Source organism: Penicillium odoratum (assembly GCF_028828045.1).
Source record: "Penicillium odoratum strain IBT 22623 chromosome Unknown utg000002l_segment0_segment0, whole genome shotgun sequence".
In the NCBI taxonomy this organism is placed as follows: domain Eukaryota; kingdom Fungi; phylum Ascomycota; class Eurotiomycetes; order Eurotiales; family Aspergillaceae; genus Penicillium; species Penicillium odoratum.
In genome coordinates this window covers 2,108,404-2,120,113 of record NW_026643144.1, presented here as the reverse complement: position 1 = coordinate 2,120,113, position 11,710 = coordinate 2,108,404, and the positions used below count along the sequence as shown (strand labels likewise).

At 50.5% G+C, this 11,710-nt stretch overlaps 3 protein-coding genes across 3 annotated transcripts; 2 read left to right on the top strand and 1 right to left on the bottom strand.

The window, feature by feature from the left end:
* Positions 1 to 1,525: 1,525 nt before the first annotated feature.
* On the top strand, positions 1,526 to 3,317 carry N7520_002793 (putative pH signal transduction protein PalI; the record flags this gene model as incomplete). The annotated part of the gene is made up of 4 exons (XM_057136728.1): positions 1,526 to 1,715; positions 1,782 to 3,006; positions 3,060 to 3,262; positions 3,313 to 3,317. The coding sequence occupies 4 exons, from the start codon at positions 1,526 to 1,528 to the stop codon at positions 3,315 to 3,317; spliced, it is 1,623 nt and encodes a 540-aa protein (XP_056999414.1).
* Positions 3,318 to 4,043: 726 nt separating this feature from the next.
* Positions 4,044 to 6,166, top strand: N7520_002792 (potassium channel family protein; the record flags this gene model as incomplete). Its single annotated transcript, XM_057136727.1, has 3 exons — positions 4,044 to 4,232; positions 4,285 to 4,394; positions 4,447 to 6,166. 3 exons carry the CDS (start codon positions 4,044 to 4,046, stop codon positions 6,164 to 6,166), a joined length of 2,019 nt encoding a protein of 672 aa, XP_056999413.1.
* A 1,296-nt stretch (positions 6,167 to 7,462) lies between these two features.
* N7520_002791 (uncharacterized protein) lies at positions 7,463 to 10,114 on the bottom strand (the record flags this gene model as incomplete). The annotated part of the gene is made up of 2 exons (XM_057136726.1): positions 7,463 to 9,843; positions 10,099 to 10,114. 2 exons carry the CDS (start codon positions 10,112 to 10,114, stop codon positions 7,463 to 7,465), a joined length of 2,397 nt encoding a protein of 798 aa, XP_056999412.1.
* Between the last annotated feature and the right edge of the window lie 1,596 nt (positions 10,115 to 11,710).

Genomic DNA, 11,710 nt, shown 5'->3' with positions numbered 1-11,710 from the left:
CCAGGCTGTTCAGCTCACTTGGGCATGGATGGAGACCCAGAGACAGCGGTAGCACCTGAAAATAGGTAGAATATCAGGAAAGATACAAGGGCATACCTGGCAAGATGCAGGTGAGATTACACTCATTACGTAGCTGGCTTCCTTTACCCCTTTGCTCTGAATGTTGCTACGATATCGTTGTTCGTGTAACCCATCTCTGATCCCCGGAAAGGCTTGTGTAGACCAGGAAAACACTGACACGGAATGAATCAAGTGATCATTGCGAAGGAGTTTCAATAATTACAAGGTTGGCCCATGGTCATAAGCTTAAAATTTCCCCGCCCGATGAATGCAGCTGTTTAGGTTCGCACGCACATGTGGACAATATAAGCTCAAATAGCCGACTGGTCATTGCTAGCTCGCTTACATCTCCTCCTTCCCGTTCCGTAAATCTTATCTGGGTGCGGAGCAATCAAGCTTCCTATTCAAAGAACGGCTAGCGTCCCCCGTCGGAGTGCGGCATGTTTCATTTCAGTGGTCCGTGGGTTGCGACGACATTCAGGTTGAGATGGAGAAATCCATGCAGTTTCCATTCGAGATGTTATACAGAATATGGAGTAAATCAACTGGAAGTTTCAATACCAGTACATGTGCATGACACTTATGGCAGTAGAGTTATCAGATCTTCCGGGGATGATCTACTTCCAACAGTACTCCGCACAGATCTTGTTTCGTATCTATCGCCGGATCCAGCTCGGGTACTTGTCAATTTCGGTGAAAAAAGGATATTCCTTCGACTTTAAACCAGTGGCGAAAGACCGTATTGTACCCGCGGATTAAGCATGCGTAGAACCCCACAAAAAAAGTCATGCAAAAATCCTCCTGTTTATCCATCTCCAGCGTCAAGAGAGGAAAATTCTGGACCTATTATAACTCCGATTTTTGGGGTTGATGGTGGGGCAAGTCGTAATAGCCATGCTATAATCTCCGGTAAAAGTGGTACCTGGCTCCAGCAGCACGCGCGCCATTGGGAGGGGAATGGGCGATTCCACAAAGGCTTGGCGCATCCGGCCCATGGCATCCCGAATCAACGATCTTTTGCAGGCAGTAAGGTAATCCTCGAATTCTGAACAGAGAAAAGCAAGGTGAAATAAAAGGGGGTTGAAGATAGAAACATATAGAAATCAGACATGTAGAACAGAGAAAGGACGAGATATATGATTAAATTATGCCTGAGGCCACATATCTCCGTTCCTTAACTTCGCCTCCACAAACCTTGGAAACCTTGTGCTTATCTGCATCTTTCTTTCATTCTTTAACCTTTTCCCCTCCATTCGCTCCTTTTCTGCTCCTTTTCTGCTCAACTTGTTAAACTACTGTCCTATCTTGTCTTCCTACATCCTTCCGAGTGCAATGTTCCCACAGTTGGGTTGATTTGCGACTTCACCTTTACCCTAATCCGACCCTCCTGCGCTGTAGCAGTACCTGAATTCACGCGCTATTGAGACTGGAGAAACGGCGCATACAGTCGCCTTTCCCCTTCATCATGTTGCTCAAGCCCGCGACACCCCTCACCATCTTGCTATTCATCGCTTTTGCGTTAATGCTAATCACCTGCATCTCCACCCCCATCGTGAAGGGCATTCCCCTCGCGACCTATAAAAATGTCGATTACGGTGTTTTTGGATACTGCGACAAGAATTCGTGTACCGGAATTTCCGTGGGATACACAAGCAGTGAGTTTCTGTGGTTCTTCCTTCAAAGCTTTTATGTCTGCCTAGACGGTTGCTAAGCCTCACCAGCGAACGATGGAAACGAATTCGATCTCCCCTCGAGTACCCGCAAATCTCTCTCGGCCATCCTGGTCGTTCACCCTATCGCTGCCTTCTTGAACCTCATTTGCCTCTGCCTAGCCGCCGCGGCGCACTTCCATGGCCCCTCGCATTCCCCGCGCTTCCTACTGGCCCTACTCATCCTCCTCTTGCCCACACTTCTGGTCACCCTTCTTGCCTTCCTGGTCGACATTCTACTTTTCGTGCCGCATTTGAAATGGGGTGGTTGGATTGTACTCGCGGCGACCATTCTCCTCGTCTCCTGCGCGGTCGTCACTTGCGCTATGCGCCGGACCCTCGTCAGCCGTAAGGCCAGGAAGAACCGCATCGCAGAAAACGCAGAGATGAGTGGAGAGAACTATTACAATCGACAGAACGCAGCCGCAGCAGCGATAACGAACGATTTCCCTCCAATCCCCGATACGAAGGAACCCATGGTATCTGGATCGTCCACCGAAGAGCCATCGTTCGCCGCATTCCGCACCACTACTCGAGAAAGTGATGATGACCGCACGCCGCTCAATACCCGTACTGCATTAAACGATGTTCCCCCGCCCCCAGACCGTCGTGGAACTCCGTACCGCGCACAGGATGAGGGTCTGCCTCCTACCGGCCCTTATGGCGCTGGGCCAGGTGCTGGTCAAATGATGCGTAACCCATCTGACCCTCGTCTTCGTTCTCAGTACTCCGATGGTAGCATAGGCCGACAAGGCACTCCCCCTGGATTCGCTGCACCTGGGTTTGCTCCGCGTGGCCGGGGTGGATACCCTCCCCGCGGCGCCTACCGCGGTGGCCCTTACAACGGTCCCCCTCGAAGCCGCGGCGGCTATATGGGTCCTATGACTCCAAGAGGTCGCGGTGGACCGCCTCGGGGACCACCCCGTGGTGGGTATGGGTATGCGACTCCCCCAAACCGTGGCTTTGATCCGTATAGCCGACCGCTACCTGCCGACCAGGTCTATGAGCCTCATAACATGGCAGCTGCTGGTCCAATGCGCGAACCTTCTCCTGGCCCGATCGGAATGGCGGTGTCACCCGAAGCCGTAGGCCAGGCCATTGAAATGACCCACCAGCCACGGTATCATGCCGACCATGATTCGATGGCCATGCGTTCTGACTCCCAACCTCATGCTGTGTCCGTGGATGGTCACAATATGCCGCTTGAGAGCCCGACAAGCGAATATAGTCGTCCTGAGTAAGTTATCTCCCATGCCATGCCGAGTAATTTCTATTAACCACATTCCTTAGTTCTTTTGTCCCAGCTCGTGCCGCATGGGGTGCAAATGATGGTCGCCGTACTCTTTCACCTCGCCCGCCCCCATCACCCGTGCATACGACAACTCCCGGGGTTGCTTACTACGAGGACGTAGATCCTCGGTTCGACCGTCAACCTTCACCTCAACCTCAGAATGCCCAACATCCTTCGGCTCTCACTCCTGGAGCAGTCCACTGTGAGTTCATCTAACCCGTCTAGCAGAACGTGGTGCTAACACCCTTTTAGTTTGATGAACCGTAATGAGTGGTCCTCAGCCCCAGTTTGCATGTCCCGACGTTACCTTTTATGCGATACCCCTTTCTAATCCTCCGAATACTGCTTGATGATTTGTAATTTTCCTTTCACCTCGACTTCATGGCAATGCGGGTCATTACGCACAGTGGAGTTATGGGTTTGATTTACTCCCTGGAGGCTTTTTATTTTGATGTGGGCTTGATTGTTGTGGTGCTAGCCTGTTCACCTCTGTTGCATTGTTTTGAGTCGTGAGGGCAAAAGCTGGGCTTTTCTCTATCTTCTTACGGATTCCACCTCATCCGAATGTACAGCGACTTAGGATGTACAGAAATCGATTCTACGCCTCTTTTCAATATTAAAAGAATTTTCTGCTTTCGATCTTTAAGGTTCTATCCATTTATTCGGTCCTTGTGGCTTATTTTGACTGTTCGTATTCCTCGAAATCCATGGATCTATATCGATGTGCACGTGATATGACGTTATGCTTCCCTCTCCAGGATTCGAGATCGCGCATTCCTCATGCCGATCATGACGGCCATGCCTGCCATAAAGCTTGATTTCAACATGCGCCACTAATTTTATTTCCTGTGCAGGCTTTCTCCACCGTTTAACGGTCCCTGTTGATTAATTATGCTCTCATCGCAGGAAATGTCATGCCTTCTGCTGTGTACAAACTTGCACATTCTACTGTAGGATCAAGGGTTTAACTGGGTCTGAACAATATGAATGACCCGGGACTTGACGACGCCATTGCTGAGGAGTCAGAAGTTCTAGATCAACATCCCTCCCAAGGCCGCCGGGAAAACAACAGTACCGTTTCCGATAGCAATGGAAAGCCATACCAACAAGACTCATCGAACTCTTTGTCAGCCCGATGGTGGTTCGCAAGCACGGTTTATCCTTTGACAGCTGTACGTACTATCCAAAGGGTTGAAATAATGTCCGGAATGCTAATACATACAGGGAACGTTTGGGCCAATGGCAAGCGCATTCAACGTATGTTGTCTAGCACAAACATGGAGGATGGTTCCAGATGCCCAGGGCGGATATCTCAATGTTACTGATCCAAAATGGTATGCCCGGTCAAATCCATCTCAAATGTATGTCTAATGACACGTTATCCAGGGTCACCTCCGTGAACGCACTATCGCTGCTGTTTGCTCTAATCGCCAACCTCTTCCTGTCGTTGAACATGGCACGTCGGGTTCAATTCAGATTAACCCAGCCAATCATTGTGATTGGATGGTTCCTCTCTTCCGCGCTATTGATTGCCATCCTTATCCCGTTTGGAGTGATGATGTACAGACCCGAGAACTCGAATCACATTTACAGCCAGGCATACTTCTATGGTGCCTTCGCCGCGGGTATATACTTTATCATCGCGTGTTTGTCAACGGTAACCGCATACGGAGCCTATAGAGGTCACTACTCCCGTGAGTACAAATTGAGCACGAGCCAGCGAACTTTGATGCTGCAGACGATTATCTTCTGCATATATCTTCTTGCAGGCGCTGCAGTCTATTCAAAGGTTGAAGGCTGGCGGTTCTTGGACGCGGTCTACTGGGCGGATTACACCCTGTTGACCATCGGCATTGGCAACTTTGCCCCTTCTACTCATCTTGGTCGTGGCCTGCTTTTCCCATACGCTGTTGGTGGAATTGTGATCCTTGGTCTTATCATCTCGTCAATACGAACGCTCATGCTGGAACGGGGACGTCAAATAATGGCCAATTCCCTGGCTGCACGAACTCGCAGGTTTCTTGTAAAACAGGCGACCTCGGACAATAATCGGCTTCGTGGTCTCGTGCCAGACTTACCGCCTCGCGATCAAGAAACGGACGAGATCACTGAGCGCGAGCGACAAAAACGAGAATTCATTACCATGCGAAGGATTCGGCAAGTCGCTACTGTGCAGCATAAGTGGATTTCACTCGCCATTTCCTTGACAGTATGGATGGCCATGTGGCTCATCGGCGCGGTAGTATTCTGGCGATCCGAGCAAAGTCAAGCATGGACATACTTCGAGGCACTCTACTTTGCCTACACAAGTCTCTTGACCATCGGATACGGAGACATATATCCTGAAAGCAGTCTAGGGAAATCATTTTTCGTTTTCTGGTCCCTGCTCGCCGTCCCCTCAATCACCATTCTCATTTCCAGTATCGGCGACACACTTGTTCGGTTCATCCGGGATCTAACCCTTTATATTGGTGAATTGACCATCCTCCCCGGCGATGAGCCCTTCTCGGACCGCCTCAAAGACATTTTCCGCATGTCCTGGTCCGACAAATGGGTGGAAGAAACCCTCGGCGAGAGATCCACTGATGATATCTTGAACGAGAAAAACGAGAAAAGGGACCCCGAAAAAGCCAACGGCGAAGCAACCCGCTATTTCGAAGCAGAAGAGCGCAAGAGACAAGACTCAGCCCATGCCCGCGGTGATGTTGCAGGTGAAAGCCTACATCACTACCATTACCTTCTCTTCCACGAAATCCGAAAGATGATGGAGTACACCAACTCCAACAAAAACAAGGAATTCGATTACCTTGAGTGGGAGTATTACCTGGCTCTTATCTCAGGTAAACATCGGCCTGCATCTGTAGCTGATGAACTCAAGAACTCGAGTGATGAGGAACGAGCACGCGCATTGAAAGAATGGAGCTGGATTGATAAGCGAAATCCGTTAATTGGGGAGAAGAGCGAGGTTGAGTGGTTACTTCATGAGTTAACTGAAGCTCTTGAGAGAGAATTGCGTCGTTCTAGTCGAGGAAATGTTTCTGATGGGTCAGAGGACAGGAGTTTCCAGAGGAGGAAATCAGGTTCTTCGGGGAGTAAAAGTGGTTAGGTTTTTTTTCTAGTTATATGTAGCCTTTCAAGTGTAATAAAATGTTCATTGATCATTGAAATCAAATGGAAAAATTCAACAGAGAAAGCTCAAGTGCAAGTCCATTTCGTCTGCGTAACAATCCTCTGAAACCGCGCCACGTTTACCCTTTTACCAATACCTAGATCCTTCTACCCAAACTTCTCCCAAATCACATCACAAATCTTACCATAAGCATCCATCTCCCTAGGATGAATACCCTCCAACATCTGCCCAAACTTCCAAAATTTTCCAAATAGCTGGCGATAGGGGTCGATAGTTGAAGCAGGGCTGTCAACTGTATGCATGGGTACTAGTGCGTGACATTATATCACTTTCTAACATTTGATACTAGATATTAGATATGACCATGCTAATCTTTTTGATCTTTAAGAGTCCGCGCCGCTTCGGGTGTCTCCTTCCAACTTCGCAACGAAGGGGGCATCCGCACTCTTACAAAGTGGGAGTAAAAGAAGCATACATGTTACATAAAAAATTTTAAGCAGTCCTTATGTGGCTATTTGATTTTGCCTTGTAATTGGACTATGCAGCTTCAAAAGTGATGACTGAAAGAAAGGTGGTAGCTCGTTCACGTTTTGAAGTTGAAATATATATTTCGGGTACATATATAAGGCAAACGTCATTTCCCCCGAAGTTTCGGCCTAGGGCTGGAATCCCAAGCTAGATCCCAATATAAATTCTAAGTTAAAACTACAGGCAGTATTTAAGGGTTCGAGCTAGGTCTTAGTTTTCGACCGAAAGACAAAGGGGTGGGATATATGTGCATGTGCCGAAGGGCAGCGACGAGGATAAGAGAAATCGGAAGAATTTTGAAGGAAATTCAGCGAGGACAACCGGCGAAGACGTCCATGTAAGGTTGTATTTTAACTTGGAGCATTGAAGGGTACCTGGGAGGTTACATGACTGCAACTTTTAGATTCATAAATCGGAGTGAATCGTGAACCAAGGCAATTATGTATTACCATTGAAGACTAATAGCGAACCAAGGAAATAAAACAACGCCAGACGAGTATCAAACATCAGAACAGAAGGAGACAAGAAATGTAGTCTGATAACCTGCCATGAATAAGGAATGGAAAGAAAAGACGCTGTAGATAAATGCTGTGGAACAAATATGGATGCACCGGCCACTTTTCTTCTATGTACGCATCACGTCACATCGCATCGCAAAGATAAGATAAGAGAAGAAAAGGAAACAAGATATAAGGCAAGGACCTAAAGATAATTCTGCTGTCATGCATGACACGCAACGATATCTTAGAACCCGTGCATACTCCGACTTGCCTGGCTGGCTCGGCTGGGAGCCTGGCTAGCGCGGCTCGGACTCGTGCGACTCGGCTCATCCTCCTCGAGGACATCACTCAGCCGTGTAGGGTGACGGTGTCTGGGCGTGACGGCTTCCCAGCCGGACCCAACACCCCATCCTGAACCGCTGTAGTCTGCACCCGTGGTAGGCGGATAGGGGGCGGGTACTGATCCAGAGCTGGCACCAGAAGTGTACGCGCCGTCGGTTACGTACTGATGATCGTCAGCGGGCAATTGGTCGCCGTATTCATCACTTGCCTCTGAGCGAGGAGCTGGGTGTCCGTACGAACGGCCCTGTTGGTCTTGCTGGTAGCTGTACTCTTCTTCGCCAGGTTCGCTGCTGACGTAGGAGCGGTCGTCTGGTTCGGAGGTTGCGGGGCCAGGATAGGCGGCGGGGTTTTCGTGAGAGTACATCTCGCTGGCGTAGGGAGCCTGACTCGACGGGGGGTGTTGGGGTTTCTTGGGCTCTACGAAGGGGTCGGAGCCTGTTGGTGACATCGGGCCCGCTTCATCGTAGTATGAGGTTCCAGTGGAGGGGTTAGTAGGTTTGGCCTGGTAGTCGCCTCCCATGGTGGTGGCCGTTGGCCCGCCGGGGTATGGACCCTCGCGAGTTTGTGGGCGCTGGCGACTGGGCACACCTTGGATCATAGGGACGACCTGGACACCACCTACAAGAGTGGGCTCTCCGTTTCGGAGGGAGTTGGTTCTTTCGCGCTCCTCTTGCTCGCGACGGCCGAGTTCCTCCCACGCCCGACGTGCCTCTTCTTTGGAGATCTGTAGCTCGCGACGCATTTCACGAAGCAATTCCTCTGCACGGTTCTTGTCCTGCTCAGCAGTCTGGGCTGTAGCAAAAGCATCAGCACGGCCTTGCCGTTCAGCCTTGAGTTGTCGTTCAAGGTCTGCTTGCACCTCCTTCGCTCGTTCCTGCTCGGAGCGAGTGTCGAAGAACCATCGCTGGAACTTGCGCTCAGAGGATGCGCGTAAACGTTGCAGTTCAACCACGGCGTGGAATAAATTCGCGCCAGCGGCTGACAGATCCGTGATCTGACGAGCTAGCTGCTTGCTTATCGGGTCTCCTTCCACTTCGCCCTTATTCTCTTCCATTTTCCGAACCCAGTAGCTGGTCAACCCCTCCCAGTGTGAGGATAGGGTTTCCCATCTCTCGAACGCATGAGGAAAGGAGACACGCTGAGGTTGCTGAAGGGATTGCGGTGCGCCAGGCTGGGTAGGGGCCTGAGTCGGCTTGGTGACGCCACTGGTTCCAGTTGGATCCCCCGTTCCAGCCGCAGTGGCGCTTTGCGCACGAGGCGGTGGTACAGAGGGCCCGAATTGTTGGCTGGGCTGTGGTTGATTTGCATAGTCGACTCGACCTTGTGCAGATGGTGTAGCACGGAGGTTTGGTGCGGGCCCAGGAGCAGTACCAGAAGCACCTTCAAATTGGGTCTCTGGTCCTCTGGTTGGGCGTGGCACCCGCGTTCGACGCTGGGACGCTGGATCATTGGCAGGGCCCGCAAACTGCTGTGCTTGGGCCTGGGCCTGAGCTTGAGCAATCGCCTGCTCTTGCTCAAATTGCTGTCTCTCCACCTCTTCCTGTTCCTTCTCGCGGGCTTCTTGTTCGGCTTTCCGACGTGCCTCGCGATCCCGGCGTTGTCTCATGATGTCTGTCGGCGTGCGCATACCACTGGGAGGTTGCGATGGAACCTGCGCAGGGGCTGGGGGTGCGCGTGACGCTCCATTCTGAACGGGCCCGGCGGGACCAGCTACACCTACCATATCTGACATAGAAGCATTCACTTCTGCCCAGTCGAATGTGAAGGGTATAGGGCGGCGGATGGCGTCCTCAAGAGCAAAGAGAATAGCCGACGCAGTGCGCGATGAGACACCGGTGGTTCTCCGTGGCCAATACGAGGAGTTGAGAAGCTGATATGGATCGTCGATAGTCGATCCGTTCTCGTCCGTATGCGCTTCTGAATGAGCTGGGCGTATGGCAGCAATTCCACTCTCCGGAGCTCGTGCGGAGGTCGGGATAGAATGAGCTTGGGGCTGTGCGGGTTGTCTTGTAGAGTGATCAAGGGAGAAGGCTCGGCGATGAGGCAATGGGGTAGCCTCTGGCTGACGGCGAACTCGGCGCAAGGTACGCTGGGAGCCACTGGCCGAGGGTGGGCGGTAATCAGCTGAATGGGAGGATGAAGGACGGTGTGTAGGTTGACGCTGGGGCGCAAAGGTCGTAAACGTTGGCTGGTCGTAGGTATCGTGGACTTCGTTAGACGGTGGACGAGTATGTCGAGACACGTCTGTCAATGGTAGGTGGAACGTAGGAAGGTTGGACAAAACTGCGAGCTTGTTGCGTCACTGGCACTGAAGTTGAGGTATCGCGATCACGGAAGTAGGATCGGAGATTCCTATTTCTCCAGCCCAGCTAGCTTCAGAATTGAACCCTTGAAATTAAGTAGAAAGAAGTGTAAAATAAATCGATTAGGAGCGTAATTGGACTTGAAAGGAGGAGAGGACCCAGTAGTTGAGGACGCGGTGGCTGGTTAATTAGGATGGCTGGGGTTCGCCGCAGCGGCAGCTGCAGCGCACCAAACGTGTCTCGGTGATCATAAAGCACCAATCCAGCTACACCAGTCCAGGTTCAAATCAATGAGGCTTGATGACAGGATGATGGGATTCGAGTTGAGGGAATGGATGTGGATTATCCCGAAGAATGGGCTTAGCTGGAATGTTCCGACTTCTCGTCTTCCGCAACCCGTAGCTATCTGATCTGATCTGATCTGAATCTCCGGAAATTGGGTTAGATAATCTCACTTAATCCAGATTCTGTGAACACAGATATTCGTCAACCCTTGAGTATTCAACGCACGTCGCGCAAGTCCAAACTGAAAACGTCGGGCTTTTTCGGAAAAGCACTTCAATAATTGCCTGCAGCTGAAGTAGATCGGTCGCACAGGTACGAGATAGAGATCTCATCGACTGGTACCTAACTGGTTTAACTTTGGATGAGAAGGTATCGCTATTCAGTATAGCACTTGAGCTTAGGGGAACTGGTTCCTGAAGTCTCAGCAGTTGGCAAAATCGGAAAAACATGATTATCCATTTGATCCATGGTTGGGCTTGGAGACTAGTAATTTATGTTTGTATTTGTCTTGTGCGCTGCTTGTGCACTGATGCGTTGGCAATGCGGGATGTCGGGCATCGATATATATATATATGAGGATCTGGGAATCTCCCAAAAATCAATTGATTCAAAGGAACTTTATTAGAGTCGTTTACTGACACTTCAATGTTGAAGTCTTGTTGAGCTTCTAAGGGACAGGAACAAAACAGAGAGAAAATGGATGGGATCCATTCGTTCCAATGGTTCAATCGGCTCCGGCTCGCAATTGAAATTGATGGCACGAACTATTCTTTCCCCACAAAGTCCCGACTTCCGACTTCTATTCCACCATTGAATCCGCTATTGGTGGAATAGCAACTAGGCTAAATCTGCATCTACGTGGCATTTCGATATAGGACTGTACATTCTACTCGACAGCCTGAAACTCTCTTACTCTCTCATTGTCTTTGCTGAACATCTCGCCCCACAGTGACGTCGATTCAGGCCTAGATCTGATCCCTGAGATCCAGACCCGTCCAAACTTGAGTGCTGCCAATACTGCAATACTACTTGAGGGACTCACAGGTACTGTTCCTAGACACTATCCTAGAAACAACCAAAATAAACACGATCGAGCAAGGGTAACCTCTCGACCAACTCCAATAGACGGAACACGCAAGGGCCGGGATCAGTCCAGGTCGGAAAATTTCAGGCCCGAAGAAACAATAGACTCAGCGGAAGTGGTGCCGTTGCATCGCGGACGCAACATATTTTTTTCCCCGATCATCGAGAAAGGGGAAGGAAGTCCCAATATACAGGTAGGTTTCAAGCATGCCTTGCAGCCTGCAGGTCATCTAAGATCCCCGGGAAGTTTTGGAAGTGAGATGTTTCAGTATCTCCTGTCCACTGGATCGGGTCTCGGAAATCCCGTAAGCCAATCACGGACCTGAGACGAGAGACAGTTTGGCGGGGGATCTGGTTATCCTTTCCGGTCCCTGGGGATCTCAAATTGTATTAGGGGTTTGCTCCTGGACTGGATAGGTACGCCCTCGAATCACCTTGCAATAGGGGCTTTGGGTTTTCCGCGAGGCCCAGCCCTTGGT